At 50.4% G+C, this 23980-nt stretch overlaps 7 protein-coding genes across 7 annotated transcripts; 5 read left to right on the plus strand and 2 right to left on the minus strand.

The window, feature by feature from the left end:
* Positions 1–789: 789 nt before the first annotated feature.
* Positions 790–2901, plus strand: KES1 (Oxysterol binding protein; the record flags this gene model as incomplete). The annotated part of the gene is made up of 10 exons (XM_036781072.1): positions 790–810; positions 870–916; positions 1206–1288; positions 1364–1455; positions 1515–1570; positions 1632–1655; positions 1717–1877; positions 1937–2472; positions 2568–2658; positions 2801–2901. 10 exons carry the CDS (start codon positions 790–792, stop codon positions 2899–2901), a joined length of 1212 nt encoding a protein of 403 aa, XP_036626927.1.
* A 1411-nt stretch (positions 2902–4312) lies between these two features.
* On the minus strand, positions 4313–6273 carry PC9H_011590 (uncharacterized protein; the record flags this gene model as incomplete). The annotated part of the gene is made up of 3 exons (XM_036781073.1): positions 4313–6048; positions 6111–6181; positions 6242–6273. 3 exons carry the CDS (start codon positions 6271–6273, stop codon positions 4313–4315), a joined length of 1839 nt encoding a protein of 612 aa, XP_036626928.1.
* Positions 6274–6706: 433 nt separating this feature from the next.
* On the plus strand, positions 6707–7533 carry PC9H_011591 (uncharacterized protein; the record flags this gene model as incomplete). Its single annotated transcript, XM_036781074.1, has 3 exons — positions 6707–6837; positions 6900–7167; positions 7219–7533. The coding sequence occupies 3 exons, from the start codon at positions 6707–6709 to the stop codon at positions 7531–7533; spliced, it is 714 nt and encodes a 237-aa protein (XP_036626929.1).
* Positions 7534–8523: 990 nt separating this feature from the next.
* PC9H_011592 (uncharacterized protein) lies at positions 8524–11075 on the plus strand (the record flags this gene model as incomplete). The annotated part of the gene is made up of 3 exons (XM_036781075.1): positions 8524–8629; positions 8681–10204; positions 10261–11075. 3 exons carry the CDS (start codon positions 8524–8526, stop codon positions 11073–11075), a joined length of 2445 nt encoding a protein of 814 aa, XP_036626930.1.
* Positions 11076–11482: 407 nt separating this feature from the next.
* On the plus strand, positions 11483–12640 carry PC9H_011593 (uncharacterized protein; the record flags this gene model as incomplete). The annotated part of the gene is made up of 4 exons (XM_036781076.1): positions 11483–11641; positions 11690–11814; positions 11867–12027; positions 12084–12640. 4 exons carry the CDS (start codon positions 11483–11485, stop codon positions 12638–12640), a joined length of 1002 nt encoding a protein of 333 aa, XP_036626931.1.
* A 3233-nt stretch (positions 12641–15873) lies between these two features.
* Positions 15874–16326, minus strand: PC9H_011594 (uncharacterized protein; the record flags this gene model as incomplete). The annotated part of the gene is made up of 2 exons (XM_036781077.1): positions 15874–16182; positions 16243–16326. 2 exons carry the CDS (start codon positions 16324–16326, stop codon positions 15874–15876), a joined length of 393 nt encoding a protein of 130 aa, XP_036626932.1.
* A 4954-nt stretch (positions 16327–21280) lies between these two features.
* Positions 21281–23754, plus strand: PC9H_011595 (uncharacterized protein; the record flags this gene model as incomplete). The annotated part of the gene is made up of 3 exons (XM_036781078.1): positions 21281–21383; positions 21435–22919; positions 22976–23754. 3 exons carry the CDS (start codon positions 21281–21283, stop codon positions 23752–23754), a joined length of 2367 nt encoding a protein of 788 aa, XP_036626933.1.
* Positions 23755–23980: the final 226 nt, after the last annotated feature.

The raw sequence follows: 23980 nt of genomic DNA on the forward strand, positions 1-23980 counted from the left end.
ATATGTGCCATGCGTTTGCTTTTGCGTGTCAAATTTCAGCAGACGCCCTCAAGGCTATGTGCTCTTCCAGTTGTGCTTGAGAAGTGATGGGACATATGGGCGGCGCAAATATGGGAACCGGGGTCGAAGGATGGTGTTCAACGACCACTGGAGCATTAGTGAGTCCAGCGTTCTTAGGACGCGCTACACAGATAGCTTTTGTGTCTTTTCAACTGGGCCGAGTCTCTTGTCGCGTCGAGACTGCAGCAGACCATTTAACCGTTCCAAAAACGTGAAGCCCTTGGGTGATTCTTTGCGCGTGAAATTTATCGTCATTTGGAGGACGACGGCTTCGACACGTCGCGCTTGGTGTCCACTTCGAGGTAGAAGGCATCAAGAGGTGGAAAATCGCGCTGAGGTGAAACAAGTGTGAGAACGACGGAGTCTGGTGACAAACGTCCAGAAGTTAACAGAGTGAGCTGAGGGAATAGACGACCAAGTCGAGGATAATACAGATGTCGCTGGAATGGGAATCCCCAGCTGTGAGCTCGTCCCCCTTTCCCTTCTCATTCCAATAAGTCTTCCAGATTTCGAATGGAATAAGAGAGAGTTGGGTTGCCAGTGACTTTGAGGTTCCAAATTTAGCCTGTAGCAGACAAATGGGTATATCGTGACAGTGCCAGGTTGGGCGGCTAATCTTCCTCTACTCCACCCACCTACTGCGCCGCTTCCCAACCTTGATCGATTCAGCCTCGTTCCCCGCATTGCTGCTCGCATTCCTCCAAGTAATCATCAATACACAGTTCCACGATGACTGAACAAGTCGGAGAGGTGTGTTGTTCTCCAGAATCCATGGGATCCGCTCGTTCATTCGCGTTTGATCATGGCAGGCGGTTCCTGCGTCGCAGAGAGGGAGCTGGACGTCGTTCTTGAAATCGTACGTGTTCTGCATTACCAGGCTGGACTGGGTGGTGCTTCTATCACCGTGGATCTGGGAACCAGCTTCCACAATCCTTCCTGATGATTTCTGACGACCTTCTGCGTATTTTATACCCTACACACGCTGTTCTCGCCCCCGATGCCGATGTTGACTGGATGGCGGCGACCATGAAACCTTCTACGACGGGGACGGGCTGGCGCTGTACCGAACCACGAATTTATCACGATGTGCCCGCGCCCATGCATCCTCCATCGCCTGCGCAATCACGAATTCACGACCAAAATAGCATCGCATCATTCTCTGGAGATCTATCATCAATGACGGCCCCACCCTTCATCTTATCCCCAGTTTCGCTTACGGAATTTCCTGGTACGATTATGATTACATCCGTGTCTCATCGGGAAAGTGTTCAAAGCGACTGATGCACTCCCCCTACGTCTGCAGCGTACTGGTGCGAACGACCAGAACTCTTCGCCGCAATAGCAGATGCAAAGTCTGACGAAGATAGAGCGTTAGCGGTCCTCAAATGGTTTATTGTACGTTCTCTATTTTCTCTCGTTTATTACAACCTACTGATACATCCACCCTTCTTTAGAGTACGCTCAAAGGGCAATATACCTCGCGAAACGATACTATGGGATCAGAGAAGAAGTAAGCAAATCCTTGGGCTCGTCTGAAGACACGCGAACTTACTAACCCCACCTCTCACCAGGCCATTAAATCCAGTTCTAGGAGAGTGGGTATCTCTGCATCTATCCACGTCTCCTCGTTGCTCAACATCTGTCTCCCCTGTTTAGGCTATTTTACGGAATGTGGCCTGACAAAGGCGGGCGCGGTCAAACCGACCTCCTCGTAGAACAAGTATCCCACCACCCGCCCATAACAGCCTACGTCATCGAGAACAAGGCCAAAGGGCTGAAGCTGGTTGGACACAACGCGCAGAAGACGAGTTTCAGCGGTCAGTGCTTACTTATTTGCGTACGCCGCGCCGTGAATGAACCGCTATTGGCACAACAGGCGGCTCTATAATCGTCAAACAAATCGGACACGCGATCCTCACCGTCAAGAATCTCTCTGCCTCCTCTGCCTCCGGCGCCCCACCCGTCACCGAATACCTCATCACCCTCCCGCGGCTGCGCATCGACGGCCTCTGGTACGGCTCGCCCTACATAGAGCTCTGCGAAACGTCCTACATCGTCGGCGGGGGCTTCGTTTCGACGGTCGAGTACAAGGGCAAGGGGTACTTCTCCGGGAAGAGCCACTCGTTCAAGGCGACGGTCTCGCCTGCCCCGGGCGCGCCGGGGCGGGAGCACGTCGTCGAGGGGCTGTGGCACACGACGAGCAAGTTCGTGAAGGGGGGCGTCAGCGGGAAGGGCGACTTCCACGATGTGAACGGGCCGAAGGAGGAGGTGACGGTCGTCGCTGGGGGCGGGGACGGCGCGCCGGAGGGCGAGATGGGCGAGTTCGAGACGAGGAAGCTGTGGAGGCTGGTCGCGAAGGGGATCCGGGAAGGCGATTTTGAGAGCGCGAGCCGGGAGAAGGGGAGGATCGAGGTGGGGTTGTTTGTTGTTCTGTCGCTTCGTTCTTGGTGCTGACCGGGGTTTGTGTTGTTGTCGTGGTGATTTTACGACTCGCTTGGAACACGCAGAATGAACAGAGACAGCGTAGACGGGACGAGGTCGCCGCCGGGACGTCGTGGGCGCTGAAGCATTTCACGCCGATTGCTAGTGATCCCGTTTGTGAGTTTCGTGTGTTTATCATATTTTTACGTCCTTCTAACAATCATCTTTCTACACGCCCATCACACCCACATTCACGTTCACATTCTGAAATTGATCCCTGATCGTCAACCGACATAAATCTGCTTCGTGCATGCACCAGACGAGCGTCTCGGCGCGTTAGCCAAGATCCAACCGCCCACGGAGGACGCCTACGTATTTCTGGACAACTGGCCGAAGACGGCGCCTGTATCCGGTGCCTAAGGACACTCGTGGCCGCGCGCGCATCTTGAATCACTGGCTAGTACAGTACGCAGTACCGGGCGTGCTGTTGCGTGTTCGTGTTCGTTTCGTGTTTGTCTTGCGTCTGTGTTTGTGTTTGTGTTCCCTTGTTCCGGACTCTGCCTTTCTTCCTGAATCTTAATACATGACTTAATATACACGGTGGAAGAGGTCGCTCAGTGGCTAGTAGCGGACGAATGGGCCCCTGAAAATAAGGAAATAAGGGATAGGGCTCTGAGTCCGAAGTCGAGTCCGAAGTAAGAGAGATGCTCTGTGAGCGCTCGGCACCAAGCCTCAGGGCTGGGATGCGGAGCGCGGAAGAGGTTTGGTGTTTGAACTTGCTATGTAAATTGAGAGCACAACGAGGAGGAAGAGGAGAAGGAAGAGACGCATAAAACATGGCCAGTGCCCAGCCCCGCCCCGCCCCGCCAATGCTCTAGCGCCCACGACAATCGCTGTGTCCTACACCACATATCTATATCATATATCCAACATATATCCAACATAACATGTATCATTGACTACAGACTATCAGCTCACCAAATGGCGTCTGAACCGCCTTCGGGGCGAGTAGTAACGCAGTAACGCAGCAACGAGTAATGAGTTGGCCAGGAATGGGAAAGCCGGTCCTTGGAGTGTGGCGTCTCTTCAGTCTTAATTAGTGACTTCTGCCCGAACGTCACCGATTCCAATTCACCGGTTCCAATCCAGAGTCGATTCATCTGTTCATTCATTGAACATTCGAGACTCACGTTCAAATTTTCACAATTTCAACTATAGATAATGGATAATGGATAATGGATGTTTGATCGGACAGCACTAGCTAAACCTAAAAATACATTGCTTCGTTTGTATGCGTTATGCGTTGTGAGAGTGAGAGTGTAAGTGTAAGAGTGAGTGAGGCAGTCTAAGTAGTATATGGTACGTGATATAGTAGTATGCGGATACGAGATGTGGTGGATACAGCGGGTAATCGAAGCGCGAATGTGCGAGCATGCAGGGGAAGGGTATGTACACTAACGAATGGATACGAATGGATTGAAGATGGCAAATGGGTGAAATGGGCAACGAAAGTGATAATCAAACGAAAGGGATAGATATATTCATATATGCTTTTCGGCGCCCTCCGTGACTCATCGACTCGACTCGACTCCGTATGATGGAGGAGGAGGAGGAGGAGGAGGGAAGGGGGATGGGATGAAGCCACGATGCCCGGTGCTCGACTCGACTCGACTCAACGACCCACTAGCGGGGAGGGAGGAGGAGGGATCGCGGGGCTCGGGGGTGCGTAAAAAAGATGGCAAGTCGGGACGATCGAAACATCGAAACAGCGAAACATCAAGGCGAATACGAACACAGCTGCGCTCAAAAGCCTCGTTCAACCTGGCAAGACTCAGTTCCTCAAGAACATCTCGACAGGGATCGGCTTCCTCCGCAGCCCACTCCCGCTGCTGCTCGCGCTGCTCACGTCGCTGCACCCGCTCGAGGAGCAGGACGACGACGACGAGAGGGAGTGGTGCGACGTCACGGAGGCGCTCCGGCGGATCTTGCGGGTGGCGTACTCGTGTGTGTGCGTGTGCGCATGGGCAGGACGGTGCGTGGTAGGCGGGGGGCTTTCGTACCTGTACGAAAGCGGGGTCCTGGGCGTCATGGGTGTGCTCGGCGTCGACGGGACCCGCGAGGCCGACGCCATCCTGGGCGACATCGGGGTGCGTGGCGTCGAGGGCGTGCGCGGGGTGGAGGGCATCGCGTCCAGGCTCTTCCGCCCTCCACCGCTGAAGTACAACTTCAGCTTGGACGCGGAGAGCACAGACCCTGAGCGCGAGTGCTTCTTCTTGTGCTTGGGGGAGGCGGGGGAGTGCTGGGAGTAGGTCGACGAGAGCGTGGACGAGCTCCAGCGGGATTTGAGCGTCTGCGAGGGCGGGAGGAGGTCAGAATCGTGGTGCGTGCTGTCGAGGGCGTACTCGTCGTTGTGGTAGGCGTCGAAGGTGGCGGGGGACATGGGGGTGACGGGCAGGGACTCGGGGAAGCACAGCGGGTGGTCCATGTCCACGTCCAGATCGATATCCACGTCGAGCTCGAAACGGATGTCCATGTCGGCGAGCGGGAAGTCGACGTCGACGTCGGACTGGTCGGAAGGCGAGGGCGAGGGCGGGGTGACGATGGAGAGCGGCGATGGGGGGAAGGGAGACGTTGCGTCATCGAACTCGAATTCGTAGGTGTTGGAGTCGAGGTCAAAGTCGGAGGGGACGGATACGCGGGGCGGCGGGCGGCGTCGCTGGTGGGTTGGGGGTGGAGGAGGAGGGCGCGATGGGATGACGTAAGTCCTGCCCGTGCTTGAACGTTTGGATGTCGTAGGCGACGGCGAAGGAGAGGATGATGGTGTGGAAGAGGAAGAGCGGGGAGGCGTGGGCAGGGGTCGACTCGCCCGCTTTTCATTAGTACTTGTAGACGAAGGGAAAATCATAGATTCGGGGCGTGCAATCGTAGTTGGCGAGGGCATGGAAGCAGAGGAGAGGGGGAATAGAGTGAGGATATCTTGCAGCTCGCGTGTGTAGTACCCTGCCTCGTCGTCGCTGCTTTCATCGTCGGAAGATGGCGACGAGTAGTAGGCGGAAACGTCAAACTCGTCTTCATCCGCGTCGTCTGACTCTCGTTGCTGCTCTGTGACGGATTGTGGCTCCTGGGGAAGGGGCCTGTTGATTTTCGTGATAGAAAGCGGGAGGATGCGCTGGAGCTGCTGACTCGCGAAAAAGTCCTCTTCATCAGATGCAGACGGTGGCGACGACGGGGGCGACAACGAGGAATGCGAGGACGGCGACGAAGGGGGCGACGGCGCCGGGCGCGGCGAACACAAATCGAGCTCCCCGTACCCCTCCAGCGCCCACGACACCCACCTCTCCTCCCCGCTCCCACACGACACGTCGATATCCCTCACAATGCGTATGTCCGACAGCTTGACGTTCCCCTGCCGGCGGCTGGCCTTGACGGAGCGCGGCGCGGGCGACGATGCCCGGGAGCCTGAGCTGGAGGCGGCGTCCTCCTCGAGCTCGGGGATCATCTGCAGAGTGGCGATGTGTGGTTGGGCGTGGAGTCTGCGCGTGCGCGTGCGCGCTTGCCTCCGCAGGCCTTTTCGCAGCCAACATCAGTATCGATATCCAACCTCAGAGAGCAGGAACGAGAGCACTCACAAGTAGATAGCAGAGTGTTGTTCATACTTTCGTAGTCTTCGTAGTAGTCGGTCGTTAGCGTAAAGCGTTCGCTATGGGGCGTTGGCGGTGGTGGTCAGAAAGAACCTTAGATCCCACCATCCGCGCCGCACAAGGCTTTAGTATCGCCCCGCGCCATTGTCATCCATCGCGTATTCTTCTATTCTTCTGCTCTGGCCATTGTTGCTTGTTCATTGTTGAGCGGACAAAAGGACTACCATAAAAGGCGAACAATGGCATGCGAGTGCGGGCGTGGGAACTCGGTTGGCATGGCACGTTACTGCCGCCGGCCCCTGAATCGGTAAGCGCCTGCGACTCGCACAATCTGCTTGAAGCTGGTCACTAGGGAAGAGGCTTGGTTCTCATTTTACAACATATGCACTTGAGCGGCTTCGTCAACCCCGTACTCGGACCGATTGGCCACTATCATTCGGCGGCGCCACGCTTGGGCGGCGATGGAATGGAATGACGCCGTATCTGCACATCTTCCAGGAGAGTGTTTAGCATATGAGCTTGTGGCGGATGTGCTTGCCAAGCTGACAGAAGCGCACGAGTTTGTATGCGTCGAGCTGCCATCCATGCCCAGAGCCGCAGATACGGGTCAGATGGATGCCAGTTCTATCGACACCTGGGATCTTCCTTTCGCCGCCAGAGACTTCGCTATGGATCCTACCCAGGACCTTGTCATATTCTTAGAAGATACTCGGATGTGTGTATAATTCGCTCAATTCGCGGTCGTTCTAATATTGACCTACGAGGCTTGTTATTTAGTCCCGTCGCGTCGGAGAAGTCAAGAAATACGCATTTGTACATTTACTCCATGGCGACCAAAGAGCCGCACCAACTTGCGCAATCCCCGTGCCTAGTGATCAACGGCTCAGAATCAAAGTCCTTGGTCCACCCCTTCGTTGGGCACCCCTTCATCATATGTGCTTTACTGCAAATTGCAGAGGACGTTGTGTTGATTCAATATACCACCCTTGCTGCCGAGTCTGACCACATCCGCCTGTGGAACTGGATGACCGGCGATCTATGGCTCGTAAGTGACCCGCATTCCACACTGATTGATATCTCATTCTTGTTTCGGTAGACCGAGGACTATTCTGTGACTTGCGGTGGTTGCGAGCTTCTGTCTGCACGATCCTTCATGCTCCCCTCACTCAAAGGGTGTGGTTCAATACAAATCTATACCCTTGAGTTCTCCAACGACTCTCGAATCCCACGTTCCGAGCTCAAGGCTACGCTACTCCTCCCCTCCTTGACTCCGGGCATCTCGCTGCGCTTCTTCACCTCTCATTCACCGCCCATCGTTGCACGGCCCCTTCAATCCAAAACGGCTTCCCCCACAGCGGAAATCTCACATCCACGTTATGTCAGCAACATACAACGCGCAGTTTGGGGTTAGATTCCGTTTGTTTGTCCCCAATCGCGTCCTGCTTTCTTACGCCGCCATGGCTCCTGGTCATGCACTCATGCTGGTTCCTTGGGACACCTGGGGCCCGGACGGGGCGGACAACAACATGAGATGAATAGTTGAATGGAGGGCGCAGTCGTATTGGCACGGGGACGAGGGCGCTCATCACCGTCGCACTTGGAGGTAGAAGCGTGGACAAGGCTGCCTTTGGATTCAGTGCAGGTCATCAGACGTGGGGGATTGTGTTGGGTACACTGATGTTTCTGACGACCAAGTAGTAATCAACCCTAGTTCTATAGCCGGCGAACAAATACGACATATACGGCTATACGATAAACAACGCTTTGCTCTCCGCTTGCGCACGTTGGGCCCATCCTTGTGGTGAAAGTCGAAGCTGACTTGGGGGAAGGTGCTTCTCCGCAGGTAAACAGCTCCTGCCATCCCCCACCCAATGGTACGCGATATTTTGGCAGTCCATGCCGTCAGAGGAGGGTGTTCTTGTGAGCCTGCTTCTTCGTCGCGATGACATGGGGATATGGTTTTCTAGTGTTGCTCGCTCAGGAGTGTGCATAAAGTTACTTTTCGACCTTTCGACCTTACTGTGCGAACTTTTTCCCACACAGTAAAAGTAACTTTCGTCGCTTTCTGTAGTTAAATATCTGAGTTATCGTACCGGTCCATGTTCGTCAATATTCCTGGAACCCTACGTGAGCGCCAAATAATGAGACATCTGTGGCCAGGACCACTGTGCGTGTGTGGAACAGTACAGAGTCCACAATCTAGCCACGGCCCACCGACTTACACTTAGGGGGTGGCTAAACCATTGTTGTCTGTTGTTACTTATTGCTGTTAGTGGCCAAAAGAAGCAACCAATCTAAGTAGTAAGCCTAAATTGGCAATCGTCCAAACCTGAACTTCATCCACCACCATTCAGTCTTGCCACCTTGCCACCACGCTTGATTTAAAATGGACCATCCCACCATGAGTCGCTGCTCCTCCACAGAATCACTTCACGACTACCACTACGACTACTACAACTTCTACCATATCTACCCTTCAACTGAATCGTTCTCCTCCAACGACTCCAGTAAGTGTCGACCTTACTATCCCATACTCTTGCTCACATATCTTAACTTAGGCATGTCTACGCCAAGTAAGCAAGGGGCAACTGGCGTGTACGCTCGAAACCGCACCAATATGGACGCTGCCTTGAAGGCAGATCTTGCTGGCCTCATCACGAAAGACGTGGAATTAGAAGAATTTGTGCGACATGTATACGGCGTATCGAAAGACGACATCAAGGCAATAAAGTCCAAAGAATGGAAGCTTGAGGGCTTGGATACCTACATGAAGCTGCTTGGCGAAGGTGCTCGAGAAGAGAAGTTCTATGCACCATTCAAGGCAATTATGGCCAACTTATTCGGCATTTTCGAGAGCGAGAAACGCAAGATTGACGTACATCATGCATCCCTTGGCAAGACCGCACTGAAAAGTGTCGGGAACGTTCGAAAACCAGACCAACTTTTCTTCTTCGGCTCGCACGACGACAAGTCACCCATAACCTGGTCACTCGCTAAAGCCTTTGTCGAGCTCGCCGTGACATCTAGCGCGCAACGCATCATCACGTCCAGTAGCTCGGCTATAGCCACAATCAATGAAGAGGAAGCTGTATTTGGTCTAGCTGCGTCAGCGCCCGACTTGATGCTACCCGCAACAATCACAACACCGTCCGGGGGGACGAAGCGCCGGAGCACAGATCCCACAGACAGACCGAAGCCCCCGAAGATCCCCAAAATCAGCATCTTGAATAAGAAAGAACCACAAGCTGCAGGGTACGCTTTGGAGCTCCTGGCTTCGACTTGCAGACGATGGGCCACCGGCATGGTCATCACAGACACGCAAGTGGCTTTGCATTACTACGATCGTGTGGGTGCCATCTTCACCAAGCCTTTCAAATTCGACGAAGAGCCATGGAAGTTAGCGTTGGTCGCCTTGGCCATTGGAGGATGCGACCTTGTACAAGCAGGATTCGAACCACTCGTTGCGTCCAGCCTCGACACCGCGCTCTCGCAGCCGCTTCTTTCACTAAATAATGCGATTCTTAGATTGCCAAAAGATGACAGCAATAAGGACGGCAGCGACAAAGTGATTGGCGATAAAGTGAAAGGTGAAACTGTCATCGAGAAAGTCTGGTCGCACTTCAAAATCACTGGTGAACCGCTATACGTATATGGCGGTCTTACTGGACGCGGGTCACATGTCTTACCTGGAGATCTAGTCGAAGAAGCCCCTGCCCAGGATCGCGCAGAAGGTGTGGCCAGCAAGGGAAAGCAGGTTGCTGAAGCCTCAGAGGCACCAGAGGGCGCCATGGTTGTCAAGCTCAGTTGGCCGATGGAGAAACGTCCGTATCTCGAGGCGGATACAATCAAGGATCTCGTCGAGAAGATTCCATGGATGTCGCGTCACCTACCTCGGATTCACTGCGCTATATCACTCAAGGGTGAATTTATGGGACTACCACGGCGCCTCTTCCACGACATGACCATAGCATATGGATTGGAGCAGCGGTACTTCACCCTCCTATTCTCGGATCGCTATAAACACCTTTGGGATGTCAAAACATTGATTGGGTTCCAAATGGCATATATTGACATCGTTGAGTGTACGTAGCAATGTCACTTCGTCATTGAGACATTACTAATGCTTCAAAATCAACAGGCCACCACACCGTGACGAAGTACGGAAAAGTGCTTCATAGGGATATAAGCGAGAACAACCTATTGTGGACTAATGATAAGCGCGTCGTTGGGGTCCTCAATGACTGGGATCTAGCCACACCCGTCGATGCGGTTGGCAATAGCACCAACCACCGAACCGGGACGGGCCCGTTCATGGCCTACGACCTACTCGGGCCCAAACCGCCTGTCCATCTGTATCGGCACGATCTCGAATCGCTCTTTTATGTGCTTATATGGGCGGTAGTGCATTATAACATTGGCAGTGACGTCCCTTACTCCCGCGTTGTCAATCCAGTGCTGAAAACATGGACTGGGGATTATGGAGAAGCTCGTAATGCGAAGCATGCTTTCTTGGGGGACCCTGAGCCCGTGCTACTCGAGGTACAGCCTGTGTTCAAGCCATTGCAAGCTACATGGATCGAACCACTCTGCGACCTTTTTCAAGAGGCTCAGACGAATCGAGACAAGCATGCGAGAACGAGAAGAGCAAGAGAAGAAGTCATCGGACAGGACGTTCTGACGGGAAGCCAAGGATCTGCCACAGAGACGGACCTGTTCGGTATGAGACTGTGGGACGAAGACCAGGATGATGACGAGGGCTCAGCCCCTTCTCCGACCGTTCCACAGGCTGTCGCTCCTTCTCCTGCTCCACGAAGCGACGACATCGACTTCGAGACTCTGGGAGACTGTTTGACGTTTGAGAAATTCATGGCTGCCTTGGGTGGAAGCCGGCCCGTTGGGATACCGAAGAAATACCGCGCCTACGCGGAATCCCTCCTTGCAGTGCCCAAGTGAGACTCAATAATCGAGTCTGCTACTACATTTAATATAGTTTGCTTATCGAAGTTCTCGGTCATGTTTTGTCCTCAGTATGTATCTTTCATGCGCTTAACATAATAACTCGTATAAATTTCTGTTGTAGGTGCGAAGGGGAATTCGCGCTTGTGTGAATGCGAGGACTGGGAATAGTGACGTTCAGAGTAGACCTGAAAGTGAAACTGAAACTGAAACTGAAAGTCGTAAGCGCGCGAAAGTCGCAACCGCCCGTAGCCAAATAGATGACATAAGTGATCGGCAACGAGTCGGCAACGCCACAGCAAACCTTCACCAACCTTGTTGTAAATGCATGGTCAACGCATTGCAGCTGCGTTATAAGATGTAGTACGCATACAGAGCATTCACATCGCTCCCTCCTATTCACCATGGCCCAACCTCCCTCCCTCCGCTCAGCTTCTCCCTTGCCAATTCCAGCCTCGCTCACCAAGATCACCTGGACCCAGGAACTTACCTTCGCGCTGATCTCGCAAATGGAGAAGCCCGAGAATTTCAGAGTACTGTTTGGGAAACAGGACAAGGACGATGTACGTGACCCAGACTCCGCTTTTTTGACCGTTTCTAATTAATCATAGCGCACCGGCAAGGAATCAAAAACAAAGATCCATCAATCCATTGCTCGAGAACTGTTTCCCCAGTACGCCGGTAATCCCAAGTTTGTCAAGACACTAGGGGAGCGTGTCAAGGGGAAGATTGAGCAGTAAGTCCTCCCAATACTTTGAATTTCTATCTCTTATTGCACATTTTTGTAGGGGCCTCGTTTCCAAGTACCATCTCCATGTCAAGCGATTACGTGCGACTGGGGATGGTGTCTGTGATGATGAACAGGCCCCAAACGAGCAGACACTCCGTCTCCTTGTTGGCCCCGATGGACCAACCAACACAACCTCTGCAAAGGCGCACAATATCTGGGGTAAGGTTATATGTTTTTGCCCATGGATGTACAGGGCTCATGAGCTGTATTAACAGAGGAAATTCTGCAAGAGTTTCCCTACTTTGAACGCCTTCACCGTATACTCTCTACCCGCCCCAACATCACCCCACCCCTCATTATCACCGGCACTGGCCCACATGGCCGCTCAATCATTTATAACGAAACTGCTCAACCCGAAGCATCACTGGCTGATGGTCCACCTACCACGTCCACCGCAGAACATGAGCCGTTCACTGGTACATTTGATCTTTTCCCCTCTGCCTTTGATCCCTTAGTGCTTGAGTCTTTGGTTGATCCGTCTCTCACTGTTCCTACTCTACCGCCCGCCAACTGGCACTCTCCAAGTCCACCTCCACTGACTCGGCACTCTCCGAGTCTACCACCCACCGCCCAACACTCCCCAACTCCTCCTCCTCCTCCTCCTCCCTCAACATCAGCAAAACCCCGAGCTGGTCATAAACCAAAATCGTCCTCTTTTTCATTTGGGACACCGCCTTCACTTGATGCTGCTGTGGCCAAGGCCAAGGAAAAAGTGCAGCGCATACCTGCAAAGCGAGGCATTGAAGAAGTTCTTGCTGACCACCTTGGGTAGGCTTTTATTAAACTCAGAGATAAGGAAGCTAATTCATTGATAGCCGACATGCTTCCCAAGCTGAGGAACGTGACAGGCGTAAGTTCAGATTGGACGAAACCCGTCTTTATGTTGAGGAATACAGGGAAACCTTGAAAGAGGCACAGCTTTGTGGCTACTCCCCAAAGAAAGTGAAGAAAAAGGTTCAATCTTTGCGTAAGCGGTATAATATTGAAGATTCCGATGATGATGTCTAGGATTTACATAGCCCTCATTTACCTTGTCACTCATTTAGCCTACAGTCATTTAATATTTGTCATTCATTTCATACTACATCCCTTCATCCTCCAGTTGATGTCCATACTTATATGCTAGTAGCTCTACAACTAATTGCATTCGTTTGGCCTCTGCCTCATTCCCTGCTGGACCAAATTCCGAATCATCAGGTATGTCTGTGTCATCCTCAGTCTCTCTCTCCTGGTCATCTTCTGCAGTAAATTCTGAGATATCTTGGGTTCCTTCGATGTCGATAATCAGATTATGAAGGATTATTGCTACTGTGATCCATCGGCAGGCTCTGACATGGTCAGCAGAGGTATTAATATGGACTCTGAGGCCACGAAGACACTGGAACCGCCCCTTAAGCACCCCCATACAGTGCTCTGACCTCACACGTAGATGAGAAACTGCTTTGTCAAACTTCTGGTTGTACCAAATGCTTGATGCAGGTTCTTTGTGTACTGGTATCATCCGTGTGGTAAGTGTGTAGGCAGAATCAGCCCAGGCAAATTCTTGTCCACTAAACAACCAATCAGGGTGCTTTGCTGCTGCAGTATGTTCAAATGCAGATGCATCATGTGCAGATCCAGTGAATCCATGTGCATAGTCTACAATGCGAAGATTAGATGGAGTATTTCCAATCTGAGATATATATTAGTAATGAAATAAAACCATAATTGGGTGAGTATACCTGAACATTAAGTCCATATGTTGATTTACGTGTGAAGTATGCTTCTCCATGCATGCCAGGCCTTCGGTAGAGGACAACAATAGTGCCATCATACATTAGCCAACCCTCACGCCATATACCACCCTTAAAACCAGATTGCTCTTCAATCCAACACTTCTCGTGTTCTTTTTCCTCAGCTGTAAGGGGGCGTACAAATATATCATGGAGTTCCTCTATAGCATCAAAGCACCGGTATGTATAGGCTTCTACAGTTCCCTCTGCACAACCTGCCCATCGGGCAACAGCCTCAATAGATGCTGCATTTCCATAGTGGCGCATACGGTAGAGCATCACAGCCAACTGAATATCCACTGGCTCTTGTGGTACATTTGAGCTGTTCTGGAATACAGCATGATCTTTAATCAGATCATGGATAATGTCAAAGACTAGCGGAGAAACCCCAGTAATGTCTTTGAAGCGGTGGTAATGATCAGGATTAGACATGTATTGCCACAACAGATTGATCTGTGAGCTCTTGGGCACTGGAGTTCGAGCACGAAGATACCGTGTTTCATTGATGGCTTGAAGCACCGGAAGATTTGCAAAAAGCTGATCTGTTAAGTGATCTAGCTCATTTTCATCAGGAGAAAGGGTTGGAATAGTAAGAAGGTGAGTTAGAACAAGACCAGTTAGAAAAGTACGCCGGATCTGCTCTCTATATGTTTCTGGAGGCATAGCAGATGGTGCGCAGTGATAACTGTGCAGGCAACAGGGGTACCCAGGGGTACTGATGATTCGATCTCCGCCGGCAACAGCTAACGGCTTCGCACTGTTTGGCTACGGGCGGTTGCGACTTTCGAGCGCTTACGACTTTCAGTTTCAGTTTCAATTCTACTCTGAACGTCATTAATGGTGTGTTTCCACCAAAAGACGAAGTAAGAAAGAGTGAAGTGAAACTGAACGTCACATGACGAACGGAACGGAGGACCTGCAACTGCTTGGACTCGCTTTCGCAACGCAACTGAGGGAGGGGGAAACTAACTTCCTATGTAGGTAGATAGGTAGTATACAGTGACTAAAAAAACCCTTGCAATGTTGGTCACTTTTGCACAAAACACTAAATAATGGAGCAACTACTTGGGGCTGCAGCCACTGCACAGCATGGCATGTACGGGTCCCCTGTTCCTCACTTCTCCAAATAGGTCATGGTAAACAGGGGAGGGGATAGCACACAATTCAATCTCAATACTGCTACTGAGATCTGGAAAGAAGGAAGATGAAGTGAAGGGAAAAAATCAATGTGGGAAACTTACTACCAGCAGTACATAGATGGGAAGGCACCCCATGAACACTCCATCCATTTATTGTGAAAACAGAAAAAAAGACTTATAAATGATGTATTTAGTATGTAGTACAATTACGGGTCCTGTAATGAAATGAAATGAAATGAAAGGATCTGTTTTACTCCTGGGGAATCGATGGGCGCTTGCACAAGAGGGTGGGTACTTACTTACTGTAAGGGCAACCTCAAGATGGCCGCACAGTGCAAGCCTAGCAGAGGGAGAATCCAAAGTAATGAATAAGACTAACTACAATACATGAGAGAACTGCTCACCTAGCAGAGGGAGAATCCAAAGAGAACAGGATAAGGATTCTCCATGCTAGGAAGCGAAGTATATACTGTAGTAGCGTGGGAGGGATGAAGGGTAACTGTACAGTACATCAGCCACAGGTACGAACGAATATCACAAGGTACGAGGGGGCATGTGATAATGAAGTGGAAGGGGAATGTACAGGAGTCGTGCCAGCGACCTGGGGAAGTGGGGACAAGGGATAACGAAGTGGGAGAGGAGGATGGAGGTAGCCCGGACGAGCCCCGAGGTGTATATGCGAGTCCGAAGCGTCCGAGGCGAGTCCGAAGTGCGGGAAGACTTCGGAGTCACCGGATGTAGCTCGGATGCGAAAGGAATGGGCGGAAAGGAAGTGGAAAGGAAAGGAAGCGAAAAGGAACAAAGGGGAACAAAGGGAATGTAAGTAATAGTCCGTGGGATGAAGGAAGGGAGAAAGGAACGAGGAGGAAGGGAGGGGGACAGGGGAATAGGAGAAAATAGGAGTGTCCCCTTACAGTTGCCCTTGGTGAGTGGGCCCTTCAATCTTGTGACGTGCTCTCACTCTGAGGTTCTCTTACAGAGTCCATCTGCCACTACTTGCATTCCTGAGCAGCTTCACTTGTGTCTTTATTCGCAAAGGCTACCTAGCTATCTTTACCTGTGTCTGTACTCTTGTCTGTACCTACAAATATTGATCAGCCCTCCATGGGCATGTCTCCCGCCTGCTGGTCTGCTCCTGGCCCAAAGCCCTCAGCCTGTGCATCGCCGTTGCTGTCATTATTGTGGTCGATCCTGGCATATGAGTAGAGGTCGTCGGCGGCGGTCTGGCTCATCCCTGCACAGCCATTCCCATCTGTGTTGGCATTTGCAAGAGCTCTGTCATACGGCTTGTGGGGGCCGCTCTTCCTTGCATCGAAGCCGCTCATGTACGGGTTGCGGCGCTTCAGATGCTTCGGCACTGCGGTGGGTGCAATGGCAATCAAGGTTCTGGCGGTAGTTGCGTCCTTTGGTCCCGGTATCCCGGTTGTTAGTATGTGCTGAAACCCGGGCTTGCCTTGGCTTACCGTGGTGAACTCGCTGTTGAGCAACATGACGCTCCTCAGTATCAGCTTCACCGTGAAGCTTCCTTTCGTCGGGATACACGTCATCGACGCCTGGAGTTCGACAATATCCCCGGATTGGAAAATTACGGGCGTGGTTGGTAGGTACCTGGTCCCTCCGTCTGCGTCTCTTGCCACGTAGTAATCCACGGCTGTAAGGGGACACTCCTATTTTCTCCTATTCCCCTGTCCCTCTCCCTTCCTCCTTCGTTTCCTTTCTCCCTTCCTTCATCCCATGGACTATTATCTACATTCCCTTCATTCCCTTTCCTTCCCTCTCGCCCCCTTACCTTTCCGCTTCCCTTCCGTTCACTCCCTTCGCATCCGAGCCCCGTCCGGTGACTCCGAAGTCTTCCCGCGCTTCGGACTCGCCTCGGACTCGCTCGGACACTTCGGACTCGCTCGGACTCGTAGATACACTTCGGGACTCGTCCGGGCTACCTCCACTCTCCTTTCCCACTTCGTCATTCCTTGTCCCCACTTCCCCAGGTCGCTGGCACGACTCCTGTACATTCCCCTTCCACTTCATTATCACATGCCCCTTCGTACCTCGTGATATTTGTTCGTACCTGTGGCTGGTGTACTGTACAGTTACCCTTCATTCCTCCCACGCTACTACAGTATATACTTCGCTTCCTAGCATGGAGAATCCTTATCCTGTTCTCTTTGGATTCTCCCTCTGCTAGGTGAGCAGCTCTCTCATGTATTGCAGTTAGTCTTATTCATCTCTTTGGATTCTCCCTCTGCTAGGCTTGCACTGTGCGGCTATCTTGAGGTTGCCCTTACATTAACAACTAAGGAAACATTCTTGTTTCTCTTAGATTAGATGCATTCTGGTAAGTGTATCTCATGGAAAATATGGTGCTTAGAAGTCATTAGAGTACAGTTTACTTATTGCTTCACCATTGCTGTGCACTCAGTCTGCTAACCACTTACTGGATTGACTCTTGAAGGATTTGGCCATCATATATACCACTTCCCGCCATCATTCCCTCTTAATTTGTGCTGAGGAGTCTTGGCTATTGATATCAGCACTTGTCAAAGTGCTCAATGTAGTTGCTTACACCCCCCATTCTATTTAACATTCTATGTTCAAGTACCCCCCATTTGTCCCACAACAACTGAGTTTAGTTACTGTGCCTCCTATCTCCTACTGTGTATCCCCTGTCACCCTGAACTTGAAATGCTTTGGTTTATGAGTTTGTCATTCAAGCCTGACAAATGAGATTTATTCTGCTACAGCTATAATCATGCAATCTCATATTATCTATGCTATGCTGAGCCCAAAGCCAAACTCAGTGCTTAGGGCATGGAAGTTGAGTAGCTTTAGCTACCCTCTCTGGTTGCCCCAACCTTTACTCCATTATTTCAGCTTCATTATTGTGGTAATCAATTGAATATATCATACTACATCTCATGTAATTAGTTCTGAAGTATATATTAATCTACATACACTGAATTCATTTCATGATGAGATTTACATCTGTACTATCATTCTATATAGCACCCATCAGACAAACCTCAAGCCTTCACAGACCCTGTTCAGCTCATTCAGAGGCTTGTATAAGGGACTACCCATATTTATACTCTATGGCTTATATATTCCCCCCTTCTCATCAGAATCTGACTTGCAAGACATCCTCTCCTATCTTCTATTCCTCTATCCTCACACAGAAGAAGCACGTGCAACAGTTGGCCATTTGCTGCTTACCTAAGATTACCTAAGTTCAAAGTTCACACGGATTGAGACTTAATATAATAGATAGATACATAGATAGATACATAGATAGATAGATATAATAGATTACTCTACAGTATCTACAGTGGGAATAAGCAGAAGTGTGTTGTTTTACCCTCACAGTACCATCTCCGTATCACTCATGCTTTTATGGGCATTTGCCCGCAGTGTACTCAGCACGAATCTGCACCTGGGCCCAGGCGTCGTCGTGACTATGTTCCGTAACGTCCATAAGGTCCTGTGAGAGCATGTACAATTACTGGCCACTCTCAGAAACAAAGCCTTACCAGAACAGAGATTGAAACTTGCAAATGTGCTGATCCCAAAGACTATGCGGCCTCATACACAATAAATGGTGCCAATAAACACCCTAACTTCTGCAAGACAAAGGCTCCATCTGTGGGGTCTACACCGTATCCTTCATGGTCGCATTCAGATGGACACCACTGATGATAGATGTCCCATTGATAGGATGATGTATGCGGTGTCACACCCTTTTTGTAAGTAGGTGTCTGGGGTCACTGGTTCCTTGATAGAAGATCAAGTGTTGGCCCGGTTGTTCTAGGAGTGTTTCTTTGTATTTGTTTCACCAATAGGGGTCGTCACAGGAGAAGGTACATATTTGTTTATATTTGGTGGGTAGAGATAACGTATATGCAGATAATGGCGAGGTATAGTCTATGTTTTGTATTTTGAGGTGAAGGTTGTTAACTAAAGAGGTTAGCAATCACAAACAGAGATTCTAGTATGTAAAAGGGGCAAGTGTGCAAGAGAAATACAAGATTTTCAAGCAACACAGATGTTCTATATGGAATATTGGTTCCAAAAGAAAGAGAGAGAAAGAGAGGGGTTTTATAAGTTTTATGAAGAAACAGGGAGAATTGTAAGTATTTATTTTATTTGGTTGGAAAAGGGGTTTCGAAGTTTTTAGGGGTTTCTTATCAAAGTTGTGAAAGTATAAAGAAATAGGTAGGTATTTGAAAAACAGGGAAACAAGGTAATACTGCTTTTTGAGTTTTAAATTGATGATTTGACTTACTCACCTTAGATTTTACTGGTGTTAAGAACCTCTAGGCAGTACTAGATCAGACCTACTCTTTAGATCCTCTAGGTACAGCTAGATCAGTTCCTAAATCCTTGCAGATCTTAGGTGAACCTTTCTTAGGGGGTAAAAACTTGTCCTATTCTATATAATACAAGGCTTTATATACTAGTCTTGCATGGCTATGTAATGTAAGCACTGAGTCATAAATGGTGAGGAGGAATGCAGAGTTGCATTCTGAAACAAAATAAAAGAAGGGGAAGAATTTAGTTTGCATTCTAAAATTTTAAGTTATGAATGTAAAAGGACAAGTTTGGAAAAATGGGCTCCAATGGAATGGGAGTAGTAAGCTGGAACAAAGGAAATCATATGGATACAAGCCATGCTATTGTGTCTTGGTGACTCAGCAGGAAGATTTTAGAATGGAGGGGAAAATTTAGAATGGAAGGGAAAAATTTAAAAGTGAGGAAGTTTTCAGGAATGGAGAAGGAAACTTGGTGCTTTTGTAAGAAGCCTCAAGGGAAAGGGTAGCAGCACTTATGTAATTTTTGTGAGAGATGCTAAAATGTTTGGGGAATGGTAGAGTTTTTGAGAAGGAAGAGTTTTAGGAGAAATAGGGGTATAGGGGAAATAGGAGCTTGGGGAAATGGAGAGAGAATTGCTTGAGGGAGTACAATGCTGAATATACTCATTTACCATGTCTACAGACATGGTTCATGACAGCGGGCAACAAACTTAGGGTAGCCAGACGCGCAAGTATTGGCAACAGGGAGCATGCCCCTAGTGACAATAGGAGTGCTGAGCTCTCTCGATAGAGAGGTATGCGTAAGCATGCAACTATCGGTGAATTGACTCCTAATACGGGCAGTAAACAAAACAAAGAGACAGGCTTGTGACTGTACAACCAAAGCCTACCATTGCAGAAGCCCGTCAAAGTGCAAGACAGCTTCTTGCACACAAGTGCTCGAGTTGTGGTGTTTGCATCGCCCTTGGGTGCGGCATTCATCAACATTCATTGCGCTGGTGCTAATAAAGCATCCTGGACATCCGGCGGTAAGATGCACTGTCACACAAGCAGGTGCACCCATCACATTGTCGTTCGCAGCAATAATCTGAAAACCTCAGCAGACGTACAGTGGGGGGGTGGGTGGAAAGTTGACATTCACTGAGATCCGGCGTGAAGGTGGAGGTGAGACGAGCATAGATGCGTGCGCTATTGGAGAGTGTGTATCGAGAGTGGCGAACGAGGATTTGGCCCGCCATGGAAGCCGAAAACGCAGTCGATGGTATTAGGATGTGTCGCACTTTGCACCACGATGAGACTGTTATTTCCAATGTCGGATATAACCTGCCAAAACATATACTGTTAGCACTATGGCAAGCCAGAGTGATCCGCTCGTTAGACGTCGAGCTGACGAGAATCGTCACGAGACGTCTGGAAGGAGGAAATTTAGCGCCGCACCAAGCGCCCAGATTACTCCAGCTACCCGACTCAGGACGTAACGGAAAATATACACGCCTCCGAAATTCCTCTCATTCGCAGCAACGACGGCAGCGACGGTGTAAGAATTAGTGGGTGACTCCCTCTCCTGTGCATAGGAATATAGCAGGAGAACGCAGGAAGACGAAATTATGCGCAAACGGTGGATTCCAGCATGAAGCGAAAGCGATACCCGCCTAGGACGCCCAATGGGAGCGACGGTGGGCACACCATCGACAGTGAGGACTTGAGTCGACTGCCAGTCAGAGTTGGAGGATCTCATCCATCTATGGGGCCCCCTTTTACAAAAAAAACACAGTACGCTGGCCGATGTAGCATTCCTACAATCATCCACGTAAGAGCTGTCAATATAACAGAACCGTCCTCCGCTCACATATAACTTGACGCGGGAAAAGCAATAACACGAAGCGTGTCCGTTACATCCTCTGAGCTCTCATCGTCTCATTGTCTCTTCTTCCTGTCAATGAGCTACAATGATGGAGATGGAGGATAGATAAGGTCAACGAACTTTACTCTGGCAGGTAACGCTCCGTACAGGTATGCCACCAGGTATCTCGTCAGGTGGACCACTGTTGACCATTGTTTTCGAAAGAAACTAATCTAAGTCACTGGTAAGCCCAAATTGGGCCTCGCCCAAATTGGGCCTCGCCCAAACTTCATCCACTGCCTTTGTTTCGTTCAGCCTTGCCTTAACCCTATCCGCCACAACTTCTGCCTTAGAATGGACCCCTCCACGAACGGCTATTCTTCTACCGACTCCCTTCATCACTACAATTATTACAACTTCTACTCTTCGACCGAGTCGTTCTCCGAAGACGACTGCAGTAAGTGGCGGCCGTTCTATTTCACAATCTTGCTCACGCGTCTTGATGTAGGCACTGACGATGCATTACGAGCAGAGCTTTTCGGCCGCATCTCCAGAGATGTAGATATGGAGGATTACGTGCAGTACGTGTATGGCGTATCGAAGGCCGATATCGAGTACATACGCAGCAAAGAATGGAAGGTCGAGGGCTTGCCTACCTATACGAAGTTGCTTAATGAAGGCGCGCAAAAAGAGGATCTTTACGAACCATTCCAATCAATTATAGCCGATCTCTTCGACACTTTCACCAACGACGGGCGCAAGCTTGATGTACACCACACGTCCCTTGACGAGACAACACTGAAAGGCGTCTGGAACGTCGGAAACCCTGACCAGCTTTTCTTCTTCGGCTCACACGACGAGGAGGCACCCATAGCCTGGTCACTCGCCAAAGCCTTTGTCGAGTTCGCCGTGACACCTCGCACACAGCGCACCGCAGCCAGTGACTCAACCATAGGTATATTTAACGAAGAGGGAACAACTGCTACAGCTGCTCTAGCTGTGTCATCGCCCGGCCTAGTGCCCACCCCGACACTCACGACGCGATCTAGTACCAAACGCAAACATTCTAGCACGGATACCCTCGACGGACCGATGCCAGCTTCAAAACGCCCGAAACTCGTAGTTTTCACTCGGAAAGAAATGCAAGCGGCTGGATACGCCTTGGAGCTCTTGGCTTCCGCCTGCAGACGATGGGCCACTGGTGTGGTCATCATAGACACACAAGTGGCATTGCATTATTACGATCGTATGGGTGCTATCTACACTCAACCTTTCAAATTCGACGAGGAGCCATGGAAGCTAGCGTTGTTCGCTTTAGCCATTGGACAGTGCGACCCTGCACAAGCAGGATTCGAGCCACTCGTCGCACCCAACACCGATACCCTGCTCTCTCAGCCGCTCTTCTCGGTGAAAAACGCCATTCTTAGGCTGCCCAAATATAACAGCAGCAAGGATAGTGCTTACGAGGGCGACGACGACAAAGTTATTGGCAATAAAGTGAAAGGCGAAGCCGCCGTTGAGAAGGTCTGGTCCCACTTCAAAATCACTGGTGATCCGCTATACGTATCTGGTAGTCTCACTGGACGAGGATCGCATGTCTTGCCTGGAGATCTAGTCGAAGAATCACCTGCCCAGGATCACTCAGAAGGTGTGGCCAGCAAGGAGAAACAGGGTGCTGAATCAGGACAAGAGGGCACCATGGTTGCCAAGCTCAGTTGGCCAATGGAAAAACGTCCGTATTTCGAGGCGGATACAGTCAAAGATCTCGTCGACAAGATTCCATGGATGACACGTCATCTACCTCGTATTCACTGCGCTATATCACTCAAGAGTGAATCTATGGGACTACCACGGCGTCTCTTCCACGACATGACCATAGCGTATGGATTGGAGCAGCGGTACTTCACCCTCCTATTCTCGGATCGCTATAAACACCTTTGGGAAGTCAAAACATTGATTGGGTTCCAAATGGCATACATTGACATCGTTGAGTGTATGTGGCGATGTCACTTCGTAATTTAGACATTACTAATGCTTCGAAACCAACAGGCCACCGCACCGTGACGAAGTACGGAAAAGTGCTTCATAGGGATATAAGCGAGAACAACCTATTGTGGACTAATGATAAGCGCGTCGTTGGGGTCCTCAATGACTGGGATCTAGCCACACCCGTCGATGCGGTTGGCAATAGCACCAACCACCGAACCGGGACGGGCCCGTTCATGGCCTACGACCTACTCGGGCCCGAACCGCCTGTCCATCTGTATCGGCACGATCTCGAATCGCTCTTCTATGTGCTTATATGGGCGGTAGTGCATTATAACATCGGCAGTGACATCCCTTACTCCGGCGCTGTCAATCCAGTGCTGAAAACATGGACTGGGGATTACGGAGAAGCTCGTAATGCGAAGCATGCTTTCTTGGGGGATCCAGAGCCCGTACTCCGCAATATACAGCCTGTGTTCAAGTCGTTGCGAGCGTTGTGGATTCAACCACTCTGCAACCTATTCCGACAAGCACAAGTCAACCGGGACAATCTTGCGAACTTGGCCCACCAAGCACAAGAAGAAGTCATCGGAACGGACCTGTTCGCTATGAGACTGTGGGACGAAGACCAGGATGATGACGAGGGCTCAGCCCCTTCTCCGACCGTTCCACAGGCTGTCGCTCCTTCTCCTGCTCCACGAAGCGACGACATCGACTTCGAGACTCTGGGAGACTGTTTGACGTTTGAGAAATTCATGGCTGCCTTGGGTGGAAGCCGGCCCGTTGGGATACCGAAGAAATACCGCGCCTACGCGGAATCCCTCCTTGCAGTGCCCAAGTGAGACTCAATAATCGAGTCTGCTACTACATTTAATATAGTTTGCTTATCGAGGTTCTCAGTCATGTTTTGTCCTCAGTATGTATCTTTCATGCGCTTAACATAGTAACTCGTATAAATTTCTGTTGTAGGTGCGAAGGGGAATTCGCGCTTGTGTGAATGCGAGGACTGGGAATGGTGTGTTTCCACCAAAAGACGAAGTAAGAAAGAGTGAAGTGAAACTGAATGTC

Source organism: Pleurotus ostreatus (assembly GCF_014466165.1).
Source record: "Pleurotus ostreatus strain PC9 chromosome Unknown scaffold_9, whole genome shotgun sequence".
In the NCBI taxonomy this organism is placed as follows: domain Eukaryota; kingdom Fungi; phylum Basidiomycota; class Agaricomycetes; order Agaricales; family Pleurotaceae; genus Pleurotus; species Pleurotus ostreatus.